This window comes from Crocuta crocuta, unplaced genomic scaffold, assembly GCF_008692635.1.
Source record: "Crocuta crocuta isolate KB4526 unplaced genomic scaffold, BGI_CrCroc_1.0 scaffold16, whole genome shotgun sequence".
Lineage (NCBI taxonomy): Eukaryota > Metazoa > Chordata > Mammalia > Carnivora > Hyaenidae > Crocuta > Crocuta crocuta.
In genome coordinates, this window is record NW_027531893.1 from 9,449,476 (window position 1) to 9,463,633 (window position 14,158).

At 50.1% G+C, this 14,158-nt stretch overlaps 1 protein-coding gene across 1 annotated transcript in view; it reads left to right on the forward strand.

Moving 5' to 3' along the window:
• Positions 1-14,158, forward strand: part of SNX29 (sorting nexin 29) — a 469,938-nt gene that overhangs the window by 23,672 nt on the left and 432,108 nt on the right. The window contains exon 5 of the mRNA XM_077773189.1: positions 3,464-3,588. Coding sequence (XP_077629315.1) covers positions 3,464-3,588 — 125 coding nt within the window. The remainder of the gene's footprint in view (positions 1-3,463; positions 3,589-14,158) is intronic.

Sequence of the window (14,158 nt, forward strand, 5' to 3'; positions counted from 1 at the left end):
ATGCAAGCAGGGAAGAGAGGCACAGGGAGAGAAAGAGAGGATCCCAAGTAGGTTCCACGCTTAGTGTGGAGCCTGATGTGGGGCTCAATTCTATGACTCTGGGATCATGACCTGAGCTGAAATTGTGTTGGATGTTCAACTGACAGTCACTCAGGCGCCCCTTGATGGTGCTTTTAAAAATATGAAAATAGGGGCGCCTGGCTGGCTGAGTCGGTTAAGCGTCTGACTTCAGCTCAGGTCCTGATCTCACAATTCGGGACTTCAAGCTCTGCTCCCAACCCCACTTGGGCTCTGTCTCTGTCTCTCTCAAAAGTAAACATTAAAAAATTTAAAAATATATGAAAACATTTGCTGTTAAGTCCCCCCTACTGAATTAAAAACATGCCCAATTCCCTGACTTACAGTAGAAGTTAGACGTGAGGAAATGCCATGGAGGCAGCCAGCCCACCACAGTGATGCCAGAAAGCATTTGGCAGAGAGCATTCTGGGAAATAGGAGAGACCAAGCTGAGGAAATAAAGAGCCCCACTAAGCAGGTGCCCCTTTGTTTTGTAGGAATTGTCATATAACTGAGTAAAGATGAGAAGCTAGGGAAGCTTTAGGGTGACAAGGTTATAAATCAGTGTGTGTAGTGTGTCCCCCATGCACTAAAGAGATATAGATGCCTGTGGTTGGACAAGTGTGTTCTGCTTGATTCAACTGACTTGGGTTTGAAACACAGATTGTACAACATCTCCTGAGGTGCAGCTCTTGGCTAAATGTACATCAGGTCTGTATTCTGAGTCCCCCAGGGGAGGCACCTTTTTGGGCACAGTTCCCACAATAGCCAGGCATTGTGGTAGGTGCTGGGACAATGCAGATGCATGGGGCATGGTCCTGGGTGCCTGGGAGCTCACGTTAGCGAGAGGAGACAGCTCTGGGAAGCAGATCATTAACAGAGAGTTCAGTCAAGTGCCGTCCTAGAAAGAAACTCAGAATGAGGAATCACTCCGGAAGACTTCCTGGTGGAGGGCACCCTTGAGCCAAGTCTTGAATGACCAGTAGGTACCAGCTCAGGGAGAATGGGGAAGTTAAAAGGGGACATGGGGAGGGTGACCAACAGAATGGCCTTTGGCGAGGCAGTCCTCATAATGAATTAATTATAGGATTAGCAACCCCTGTGGGTTTTCTGCTGCGTTAGGTTGATTGGGGCATGTCTGCATCTGGAAGGTAATATTGATGATGTAACCTGAGCCTTGGGGACTGGGCTGGTGCTGTTCACCGGCATTCCATTCCCTTTAGGGGCCAGATACTCTCTAGGGTTGGTGGGGGCAGTTACTGACTTGTGCATTAGAACCAAGCAAAGGGATTGTTGATATAGTTATTATATTTGCTGATGATTTGTCTAGACATGGTGCAGGGTTTTTGGTTTATTCCTCCTGAGATGGAGCTTTGGCTGGGCTCCATTTTTCTGTGCCTCTTTCGGCTTCTGTGGAATTTAGATAGTTTTGTTAGGTATCCCAGCTTTCAGGAAGCCCGGATAAATTTGTAGAGGACTGGCATATGCACATCTCACATTTAAGGGTAACATCTGCCCAGCAAAGAGGGTTGTTTCGTGTGGGGGAGTATTCTGGGACTCCCAGTTCACGATTAATTGCTCATTTCCCTGCCCACCGAGAAAGGATTTAGGGAGCGCGCCCTATGTACCAGACACTGAGCCAGTTGCGGGAGAGCCAGGGTAGGAGCTGGAAGCCAGTGCAGTTGAGGACAGGTGTTCAGTTTGGGATGCCACGTAGTTTTCTTTCCCGTGGGGCCAGCTTTGATCATCGGCAGCGGTAGCCTAGAATGCTGGTAGGTAGCTGGGATGGATTAGTGATTTCTCTCTGGAGCACAGCCCAGAGAGTGAATGTACGAGTGCTGTGTACTTACCGACCCTCTGTGAGGGGTTTCTGGTGCAGGCAGAAGACTTGAGTAAAAGTGGGGTATGGGAAAGAGAGGACATTTGTCGTAGATAAGCGTGTTTGTTTTGGTATGGGGTGTATTGGAAATTACCTTGGATCAGTTTGGGGGTGGGTGGGGCTGGAGTACAGATGTTGTTAATTATGTACTTATACTGCTGCTTATTATGGACTCATGATACTGTCTCTGAAATGTCTTTAGCCTTTTTTTTTTTTAGGTGTAAAATGGAGGTAATACCACCTATGTCATAATGTTGGCGGGAGGAGCTAATGAAATAATGGCTATGAAAATATTTTACTACCCACAGAGCAATAAACTCTTGGCGTATTATTGCTACAGGTGTGGAGGTGTGTGGATCAGGAAATGCCTGAAGTTAGGCAAGGTTGAGCCAGATGGTGATGGCCTCAGGGCCTTTGCACTGGGTCCCTCTGCCCAGCCTGCTATGTCTTATCACATCCAGGTCATAACTCCAAGGTTACCTCCATTCAGGCCACAGAATTTAAGCTTGTTCCTGCCCTGTCTCTACCTACCACCTCGCCTTGTTATTTTTATCAAGGTTCTCACAACTGAAATGGTCTGCTTACCTTATTTGTGTATGTCCCTCTGTTAGAACCGTGCAGATGTGGTGAGGTCTATAGAGACCTTGGTATCTCTTTGTATCCTCAGAGCCTAGATTAGTAGAGCCTGGCACATTGGAGTTCAGGATTTCTTAACATAACGTTGTATGAGTGAATGGAAGGGCCTCTGAAGTCCACAGACCCAATGGGCCTTGGGGCCCAGGAGTCCTGGGATGGTTGTTAAGAATACCACGTAGTAGCTGTGACCTCCTCTCTTTGCCAACATGATCTTGAAACTCCTATTTCCTTGGTTATTGAGAAATAAATTTAATTGAATCCACGGTAGTTGTAACTTAATTGAAAATTCTTTCCATCAGCTCTGGATCTGACTTCACAATGTAATCTCTTGTAACAAAATAAAGAACAAGAATCAGAATTCCTATTATTTTTTTAGTGTATGTAACAGGCCATGAAATTATACAGTGTTCCCAATTTGGCAGGCTGGTGCATTCAGTCTCTTGAAAGATAATCTAATTCCTTAAAGTACATGTGATGTGAATTAGAGTTGGAACTCGTGAATTGGATACTATTAGCAGCCAGCCCCTCCCCAAGCCTAACTGATCTGTTTTTAAATTGGATTTTATTTTTTTCCCCCTCTGCTGGCTGGCACCAATTCCATTTCCCTTGTTTCTTGTGAATTGTTACTATGCTTTCAGGAGCCTGATGAATATGGCCAGACATTGTGGGGCTTCCTGCACTTACGTGAAATAAACAAAAAGGGGGAGAGGTGTGTGGAGAGGCCCCAGTCAGTTCAGTGTCCGCAACCTGCCTGCCAGTCCCAGTGTCCGGAGTGTTCCTTCCCGCTGAGCTTAACAACTGCTGACACCCCCCGTCCCTGGCGGTGCTGGGGCTGCCCTGGGTGCCTGCTGCCTTCACAGGTGGACTGATGAATCCCTGGTTCTCTCGCAGGGTGACCTGTCTGTGTGCCCAGTTTGAGGCCGTCCTGCAGCATGGCCTGAAGAGGAGCCGGGGACTGGCGCTCACGGCGGCCGCGATCAAACAGGCAGCAGGCTTCGCCAGCAAAACAGAGACAGGTACTGCTCGGCCTGGTGCAGCGCAGAGGGTGTGGTCTTTTCTGTTGCCCTCCTTTTAATACAAAGTTTTCATTTATTTTTTAATCGTATGGGACGGGGACGGGGGGAGCATGGTGGTGCAGAAATCCACGAGTGAGGATGTCTTAACCGTAGTTGCTAGTGGCGTTGTCCTTCGCGGAACCCTCAGGGCCCCGGGTTGCAGCCTCTGGGGGCTCGGGGTGCTGCAGCCAAGGTCGCTGGCAGCTGCCGGGAGATCAGTGATGTGCTCTAATTCTGTGCATGGGGACAGCATGACATTTCGTGGTCCAGTCTGTCTTCAGCAGCAGCAACAGCAGGTCTCTGTGCTTGCGGCTCTGCTACCATCCGTTTTCGTGTTGCCAGAGCGCGTCCTTGCCGCGTGCTGCGCTCCCATGGGTCTCACTGGTGGGGACAGCACTGATATTGAGGACTAACACATAGGAGCAGTGTGCGCAAGCCCGGAGCCAGACTAACCAGTCGTTAGTCATTTATGTAAATTAGCTCATTCGGTGTTCCCCCCTCCCCCCATCCGCAGCCTTGTGAGTAGTAGAGGCTTTATTTTTCCCACCGGGCAGATGAGGAAACTGTTCTAAGTGATTTGCTTTGAATCTGAACTTAGGAGCATCTCATGTCCTAGGAAATACGCCCTTTGTCCTTCTTCCCGGACATTTTAAAGAGTGTGTTTTTTCAGCCCTGCTTGTGGGTGCTGCCCCGAGTTCCCGAATCTTGTCACTGTGGCGATGTCCGTGGCACTGCTGACTGAAATGCTCGGAGGGCCCCTCAGTCACACCGTCTCGCCGTGTCTGGCTGGGGCTGTTTTCTCCTGTCTCCCTGGATGGGGGCCGGGGGGTGGGTGTCAGGGGGCTTTGGCCGAGGCCGCTTCAGTTCCTAGAAGCTAATCACCACGCAAGCAGTTCCCCTCCCCCCAGCACCCTTCACACATGTGGCCTCTTCCTCCACCTCCTCCCCACCTGGGCCCTGACCTTCGGCCATGCAGGAGGGCTCTGTGTGTCCCTACCCAGACTAGAATTCCTGTCTCTCTGTTACTCGGGCCTGGCGATCAGAGGAGCACCAACACATCTGTGAGGCCGTGGCCAGTGTTGTCGTGCGTGCCGCTTCCCGGGGTCTCAGCGCCGTTTCTGCACCGGCGTCCCGGAGAGAGCCCGGCCAGCGAGCAGGTCTCTGCTTTGCTTCCTGCTGTGGAGGAGGCTGTGGGCGGCCTCCCAGCAGTTAGAAGCAGGGCAAGGACCTGGCTTAGCCCATGAGTGGCTGCCAAGGGCTTCCTCCAGTGCAGTTAACTGTTCACTGGTGCAGGGTGGTCCTTGGCTAATGAAAACCTCTTTCTTCTTACTGAACATATCATTGAAAACCTCCTATGGGGGTGGCGGTGGTGGGTTTTCAGCTTCTAGGAGTCAGGAAGGATCAGATCGGTGGCTGTTGGTGGCTGTTCTTAAAGCCATTGGAATGACTGTGGCAGGCCGGATGGAGACAATGAAATCTGAAAAGGAGGGTTGCATGGAAATGAGTACTGCTGTGCTCTCTCGTCCCTGCTGGCTGCCGGCCTGGGCCCTTCATGTAGCTGAGCACTTAATACCGGACCCCAGAGCTGGGTGATGAGTGAGCCTAGAAATCCCCGCTCCATGACTCGTCACACATGAGCTCCCTGGGACATCCCCTCTCTGAGCTTCCGTTTCCTCATGTGCAAAATAAGGTCACAGTTTTGTGTTGGGGGCTCAATGTGAAAGCGCCTGCAGAGCCCAGGCCTCGGCACAGAGCTGCCAGTGCTGGTGCTTGATAACCTGGCAGCAGCTTTCTAGGCTGAGTGATGATGCCCTAATTTTTCGGATGATGCCACTGAGGCTCAGATACATGAATAAGTTGCTCACGCTCGCATAACTAGCATAACTAGTAAACAGCAGAGCTGAGGCTACGTCACACTGAGATCAAATCCCTGGCTCCTGGCAGCTCCTCTGTCTTCTGGCAGGAGGCCTGGTGCCCATCATTGCTCCTCTGCAGATCACTGTAGCCCAGTTAACTGGGCTCGAAGTGACAGGAGACAATAAGTAACAGTGAATTAACTACAAGGCTTTTGCAGCAGCTCTGTTTACAGATGAGGAACATTGCCTTTTGAAGAGAGAAGAATGGAGTTGAAAGCAATGACTGAACAAAACGATACTGTCGAAAATCACAATACAGTAGATAATACTGAGGGTCTGCTGGGACAGGACTGCATTTGTTCATCTGGGGTTGGGGTGCATGTTGGGCTGAGTTTAGAAACTGGTGCCTGTGTACAGTGTGCTTAAAAATTTTTTTTTAAGTTCTCGACATTTAAAAATGATGAGATTTTGTGTTGAAATATGGATTTAAAGCTTTTCTTCAACATGAGGATCTGTGACTCTGAGCCCACATTTGCTGTTGACTGTGCCCTTAACAACTGAGATAGGGAGGGTTGTGTTCTCAGCATTCCCGCTATTCTGACCTGAAATTTAGCAGTTTTCAAGCGTAAACACCTCTCTGATGATAAGCCTCTGAAGTCAGTTTCCAGGGTGCAGAATGGTGATCTCTGTCATTTCTGTCCAGTTATGAAGTTGCTTTCTAGGGAGAGGGTTTGTTAACTTCTCGCTTGGCTGTCGCCAGAAGCCCCTTATTTTTTGCTGTCGTCTTGATCTTGAGTGCATTCTTGTCTTTGGCGTGTGCTTGGAAGTTGGACCGAGTCCCAGGTGTTGTGTATGAAGAGTTACTGGAAGCTTGGAATGATGTTCTCTGTCTTCAGAGAGGATTCGCTCCTGCTGCTCAGGCAAGTAGGGCAGAGGAAGAGCACTTTTCTCCCGCCCAGGACTGAGCGTTTCACTCCTGGGCGCCGCATGTGTGAGGGCTGATCTATTTCTGCTTTGACCTTTTTGCCAGGACCAGTTATTTGGGGTTTCCAGCGTATCTCCATTTCCCAGAGCTGCCGTAACAAACTTCCACACCCTGGGTGGCTCACAACAGCAGAGAGAAATTTATCGTCTTTTGCTTGTAGAGGCCAGCAGTCCGGAATCTAGGTGTTGGCACGGTAGGGTCCTTCTGGATGCCCTGAGGGCGAATGCGTTTCCAGTGCCCGGTGGTTGTCTGCCGTCCTTGGCGCCCCTGTTTGTAGCTGCTTCGCTCCAGCCTGGGCCTCTGTCTTCCCATGACCTCTTTCTTCCCTCTGTGTCTGTGTCTCCGGATCCTCCCCTCCCCTGAGAAGAACAACAGCCCTACGGGATTTAGCCCCGTCCTACTCCAGAATTACCCCAACTTAACTAATCACATCTGCAAAGAGGCTTTTTCCACCTAAAGTCCCATTCTGTGGTCTCAGACGGATAAGAATTTTCGGGGGACACAGTTCAGTCCAGCCCACACTGGATCCCTGAGCTGTTTACCAGTTTCCATCCTCCTCCGCTGGTTCTAAGCTCTAATTCTTTTCCTTTCAGACCTTGTGGAAATTCTGAAAGCTTTGTTTAGCTTCTCATCAGACACTCTGTAGCCAGAAGAAGCCTCAAGGGTGAAGTAAGGCCCCGAATGTAGGACTCTGGCCTCTCGACTTCCCTTCTCTTTGGGATCTGAGTTCTTTAAGTCTTTCTTGCCTTTGTAGCAAGGTCCTCAGTTTTCAGTTAAATCACTGCCTAGCATTTTCAGTTGTTTTTGTGGGAGAGGTGGTCTGATCTGGGCTCCTCTTCCAAAGCTGAGAAAGTGGCCCCTTGAAGTGACACTTTCGCGTGTGCCTTTCCGTGTTGCTAGATCACCCCCTTCACGTGTGGGCATCTCGATTACTTTCCTTTAAGTCAGGCGCCAGGTTTTCCTTCTGTGATGAACTGTAGCCTGGGACAGGGGCTGCGTATGCCGATTTCCTCCATTTGTGAGGTTTTTAGCCAGTACCTATGCCCCCGCCCCCCGCCCCCCATTCCCTAGTTTGCTTGTCTGTTAGGTGTTTTTGTTTTGTTTGTCTTTGTTTTTGGCTTAGCATTCTGGGTTCATTTGTTTATTTTTTGACTTGGGGAGTTTTTACCCAAACAGCTCTGAGTTGTGAAATGTTGGTATGGCAGACGTGATTACAAACAGTTATGCCACCAGCCCAGCTTTGTCTTGTCGACATTGTCCTTGGGTGTGGGGCAGTGGCCATTCATTCCCAGCTGAGAGCCCCTTGAATAGATCGTGCGGACCCGTGGGTGGTCCAGGACCCAGAGACGCTTGGGATGAGTTTACCCACTGTGCCTCCTTTGGGATTTAAACCTTGGAAGTGAGAGCCTGCTTGTGTTTGGGGGAGCTGTTTCCTTTTTGATGAGGGGCTAGATTTATCTACACAGATGATTGATTTGGGGGTAGGGAGAGGGGAGCCCGCATTTTAGAGTCTGGGCCTGCATCTGTGTAACCTTCCCCTTGCAGTTAGGCAGGTTAGCGGGCATGATCACAGCAGGCGTTGGTGATTCCTCACACGGCGGTTCTGCCCCTTCTTTCTTGCCTAGAGAATTCTGATTTTGTTCAGATGTCAGTGGCCAAGAGCTTCAGGCCTGAAGCTAGATGCGGGGGGAGTGAGCCCAGACCAGATGAGGCCAGCCATAAATAATCTGCCTGCCAGTAGCTGCTTTCCGAACAGACACAAAACTCAATTAAGGAAGGAGAAGTCTGCCGTGGGCTTCAGAGGAAATTCCTTGCTACTTGGATGGAGACCTAAGAGAAGACTTATTTTATGGCCTTGGGTTGTTGCTTGGAACTTTGGAAGTGAGCTTGTGATGCAGGGGGACAAATCTAAGGACGAAGCAGCTCAGAAAGATGGAAAGTACCTGGCTCCTTGGTAGTGTCACTGAGCTGCTGAATTAACCAACTCTAGACCTGCCCTTCCTCTGGACTTAATGTTGTGTGTGGAATGAAACATTTCCTAATTTTTTTTTTTAATATTTTTTATTTATTTCTAGGAGAGAGAGAGAGAGAGAGACAGTGTGAGCAGGGGAGGGTCAGAGAGAGAGGGAGTCACAGACTGAAACAGGCTCCAGGCTCTGAGCTGGCAGTCAGCACAGAGCCCGACGCGGGGCTCGAACCCACGAACCGTGAGATCATGACCTAAGCGAAAGTCGGATGCTTAACCGACTAAGCCACCCAGGCGCCCCAACATTTCCTAATGTTTTAAGCCACCTTGAGTCGGATCTCTGTGGACATGCATCCAAACAGCTCCTAGCTTAAACAGTGGAGAAAGGCAACTTTAAAAAAAAAGTCAGAGGCCTGTGTTTCAGAAATGCAGGAAAGTTGTGATTAGCACGTTAATCTTGGAGACAACACCTGGGTGTTTCCTCCTTTTTGATTCACTGGCTGACCACGGGGCGGTTTCCTTGTGTGCCGGTGACTCATTCTGAGCACCTCCCGTCAGCCAGGGGATTTGTTAGACCCTCTGTTCATGATTTCACCTTATTCTTGAAATGACTATGTATAGTGAATGATAGTGTCCCCATTTTATAGATGAAGAAAAATAAGGCTCAAATCAATGAAATAATTTTCTTAACGCTCCAGACCTAATACTTGTGCCACAGCTGGGATTTTGACTCAGGTCTTCATGATTGTGATTCTGAAGCTCCTACTCTTTCATTCATGATGGTATGTTTTCCGGAAGGAGGGCTCTCTGAGAGATCGGGATTCCCCCTCCCCCATTTGAACTCATGAATAAAGTAAGCAGCAGATATTAAGTTATGATCACTTAGGGCAGAAGTCAGCAAGCTGTGTCCTGCCACCTCTTTTTATAAATAAAGTTTTATTGGAACACAGCCACACACGTTTATCTACTTAGTTTGCATGGCGGCTTTTAGGCAGTTGTGACCGAGGCTATTGGTCCCATAGAGCCTGAAGTATGTAGTATTTGGCCCTTTGCGAAACAGGTTTACTAATGCCTACGTTCGAGCGCAAAGTCAGGGGATTGCATGTTACCATACCACACCGTATTCACACGTTTGCTGTCCGTATACCCCTCTGGATGGTAAGCTTTGGGGCTGCCGGGCACCCTGTGCGTTTTACTTCCTCTTGACTTTCCGGCTCCTAGCAGCGTGTCTGGGAAGTATATCAGTAGTTCAATAAAAATATATTCATAAATATGATACTTCAGTTCGCACAGTCCTCTCTTTCGTGATTCCTGAGGCTCCTTATGCCGGGATCACTCCAGAGTGCTGCCAAGGAGAAGAGGAAAGATTGATGTTTAACGTTACTGAAGACGACCTAAAAGCGTCCCGGAGCTCTGCCTCGGCGTGGCTCGGGATGGGAGGGTTCTGCGGACGTGGGATGCCCAGAGTCGTCAGTACAGAATGCGGTGTGAAGAAAGGGATTGTTTGTCATCGCACCGGGGAGAGGAGAGAGCCACCGCGGCCTGCGCCCGTCCCCGTGTGTTTGGGCTGCCGGAGGAAGACCCCGCAGATGGAGGAGCCTGTCAACAACAGCGGTTTCTTTCTCACCACTCTGGGGGCCGAGAGGTCCGGTATCAAGGTGCTGGTATGGTTGAGTGAGGCCCCTTCCCTGGCCCCTACGTGGGGCCTTCTCCCCGTGTCTTTGCAGGGTGGAAGGAGCAAGGGACCCCTCGGAGCCTCCTTCCTAAGGGCACTGGTCCCATTCCACGCGGCCTCCACCCTCTTGTCCTCCCGAGGGCTGCACCTCCTAACACCATCCCTTTAGGGGCCAGGACTTGAACGTAGGAGTTTCGGAGGGACACGTTCAGACCACAGCCGTGGCACTGCACGGCAAAACCTTGGGATTTGCTGCTGTTGTTCATCACTCGCGCCGCGTTGTGAGGTGAGCTGTCGGCGGTCTATGACAAGGTCACAGGCTCGGTTCAGGACATACCGGAGCCACACCTGCTGCTATGTATGTGTGGAATGGAAGCCCGCCCTCCCCAGGTGCAGCGGCGAGGACCCTGTGACGCTAAAGCACGGTGTCCCCTCTCGCTGAGCGCCACAGCATCTTGGCATGCTTGCTGCCGCCTTGTGCGTCCGTCTATCACTTCTCCACCCTCAGATATTAAGTATCACCCGGCTCCAGATTCTTCTGTCTGCTCTCGTTTCTGCTCACACATACCCGAGTTGCTTGGTGAAAACTGCTGTCCGTGTGTTGGGTACTCGGAGTTCTCCCTCCCCCGAGCCCCTCTCTTGCTTGTCTCTGTTTGGACGTGCCACAGGCTCGCTGCAGGTTCCAGGGTGGAATCTTCCTCACGTCCCCCATTTGCTCCTGTGTTCCTTGCGTGGCGAATGGCTCTGCCCTTTGCCCAGCTTTCCTGACAGTGCTTGGGCCTCCTCGCAGCCTCCTTGTCCTTCCCCTCTGTCCTGTTCTGTGCTTTGGCCTTCCATTTCCGTCTTCTCTAATCCACTGTGCACATTGGGCCAGCTGGGGACGGGGGTGTCTTCAGTGACCAGCCTGCTCCCCGCCTCCTACTTAAAGTTGTCCTGGTTCTTTTTAGAGTTGGGACGGAGGACACACGCCTTGTCACGGCTTCTAGGGTCTCTCCCCTACCAGCTTTGTCTGTCGCTGCCCTTCCTCTAGACCCTACCACACACCCAGGGCTGACATGCAGCCAGCAAGACATAGGGACACTCGCATCCAGCTGATAGAGAAACCATGGCCTGAGCCTTACGAGTTCCCCTCCTGCCACAGCCCCTGCCCCGGGGGACCCCTGGGACCTCTTCATAATTCCGCAACTAAAGCATTACTGCTAGACTCTCTGGGGGAGAAGGTTGTCAGTACCACTGTCTTTTCCTTGCTCAGTGACCAGTGTCAGTGGCTAAATTCTAAATTGTGAACGGTGCTCCTGGTTTCTGCGATCCCGAAGCTGTCAGGTCTGGGAGTGTTCTTCGTTCTTCCCTTTGCACTACCCTCTTCCTCCCCAGCCCTCGCTCAAACGCTAACTACTCAAACTTCTGTTCTCTGTCTTTTAAATTGTGGCAAAACATATATAACCTGAAACTGGCCATTTTAACCATTAAGTGTACACATTGTACAACGATCACCACCATCCACCTCAGAACCTTTTCCTCTCCCCGTGTTCAAAGTCTGTCCCCATTAAACACTGACTCCATTCTCCTTCCTCCCAGCCCCTGGCACCCGCCATTCTCCTGTGGGTCTCTATGAATTTGTCTTAAGTACTTCATGTAGGTAAGGGGTGCTTATACTCCACATCCGTAAGGCTTATTTCATTTAACATAATGTCTTCAAGGTTCGCATCTCTGTATTATGTCAGAATTTCCTTCTTTTTTAAGGCTGAATAATATTCCATTGTATATACACACACACACACACACACACACACACACACACCCTTTGTTTATTTACTCATCTGTGGATGCACACCTGGGTTGCTTCCATTTATTGGCTGCTGCCACCATGAACGTGGATGTGCACAGAACTATTCGAGTCCACGTTTTCAGTCCTTTTGGATAAATACCCGGAAGTGAAATTGCTGGATCGTGTGGTAGTTCTCTGTTTCACTTTTTGCAGAGGCACCGTACTGTTTTCTGTAGCAGCTGCTTCATTGTACGTTCCTTCCTGCTAGCAACGTGCAAGGGTTCCAATTTGTCCACATCCTAGCCATCACTTGTTATTTTCATTCATTCACTAATTACTTAAAAAAGATGTGATTCTTTAAGTTTATTTTATTTTGAGAGACAGAGAACGAGGACGTGCGGGGGAGGGTCAGAGAGGGAGAGAGAATCACAGGCAGGCCCCACACTCAGTGTGGGGTCCGACGTGGGGCTCGATCCCACGGCTGTGAGATCATGACCTGAGCCAATGTCAAGAGTCAGGTGCTTACCCAACTGAGCTGCCCAGGAGTCTCCATTAATTTGTTTTTTGATTAATACCCATTCAGATGGCTGGGAAGTGGCATCTCATTGTGGTTTTGATCTATTCTCTCTGGACATTTCAGATTTCTCCCAGAAAAGTCATTCGTGAGCTCCTCACCCAGTTCAGCTGGCCTGTGCCCATCCTCGAGGTGTCTCCTCTCTCTTCTGCTCCTCACGCCCCTCACACCTCTCAAGGGAGTCTCGAGTCCTTCTCTCATCAAACTTGTTTATTCCACTATGTATTTTCTTGACTCTCGATGGTCAAGGGCTGGATCTGTTTTTGCTCTTCCTTGCAGTCCCAGTGCCTGGCCCCCAAACAGTACGTTCAGAATAAGGACTCCAGGACCTGGACTTTAGGACCTGCCACACATGGTCCTGAGAAGCCAGACCCCACCCTGTGCTGTCTGTACATCTTCAGAGGCAGCTGGAAGCAGGTGCTATTAATATACACCTAGCTGTAAAATTAGAGAAACCGACTTCCTTGATCCTCAGTGGGGGCTTTTGAAAATGGTTGATTGCATTTAGCTCTAAGCAGGATTTATATTTTGCTTCATTGGGTCACCTTGGGTAACAATTTCATTTCTCTAGAAGAGTATTTTTGGAGGAAGCTTCATGTGCTGGGAGAAGCCTGGGCCCATCCTTGGTTGTGAGGGGAAGTCCGCTCCCCACCCTCCCACCCCTGTGAGGATTTCAGTTCCCTCTTTGTGTTTCTCTGTCATATTTATGAACTTGCAAATCAGCTAGGTCTGGCGCACAGAGACCTTGGAAGGATGTCTGTGGAAGGTGTAAAGAAAACAACGGAGCTTTGTCCAGGGGTGGTGATAACGATGTGGAACAGCTGGTGGAGAACTGCTGGCCTTCCGGAGAAGCCGGAGCCACAGCGCTAGCCCCCTGGGGCCAGGTGTTAACCTGTGAGCGCCTCGATTACAGGGATGTCCACAGGGTCCTGGGGAGGGTCCTTGCCAGTCAGGGTGGCCAAGGGCTTTGGCCAGCGGCTACTTACTAAGGGGCACGAAACTGCCCCAGCATATAAAGGATCTGGTATAGGTGGACTGATGCCTCTGGGCCAAAGGTGGCCTTTGGCTATTTTAAAAAGTGTTTCATTTTGTTTTATTATTACTTTTAAATGCCCAGGGTGGGTGGAGTCCAACGTGGGGCTTGAGCTCAGGACCTTGAGCTCAAGACCTGAGCTGAGTTCAAGAGTGAGATGCTTAACTGCCAGAGCCACCTAGGTACCCCTAAAGGTGTTGGATTTTTGGGTCTAGTAAATTAAATCTCACATTTGGCTTCAGAGTTGTCAATCTTTAATCCATAATTATGTGGCCTTTTGGATCCATGAGTCCTTTGCTTTATTCTTGTCAGCGTGAAAATGACTCTTCAGCAGAGGATGGGGTACATCCCTAAAAGGAAACAAGACACAAACTTGAGAATCCCTTTGTGCGGCCCTAGAGAAAGTTCCCCCTTTTTCATAAAGGAGGCGCTGTAGACTCCCGTGTGCTGTGGGTGAATGCCAAGTGCACTCTGCTGTGTGGTTAGAACTTGGGACTCCAGCCTCAGATGCTCGTGGGGGCCAGGCAGGTGACAGAAATGAGCGAGTCAGGCTGGTGAAGGGTGCCTGGGTTGGTGGAGATCGAGTCGGCTGGCCGCAGCAGAGCAGGCTGGGAAATGTTGTCTGTCTGGAGGTTCAGGAAGGAGAGAGCAGGTCACAGCCTGTGACGGCACGG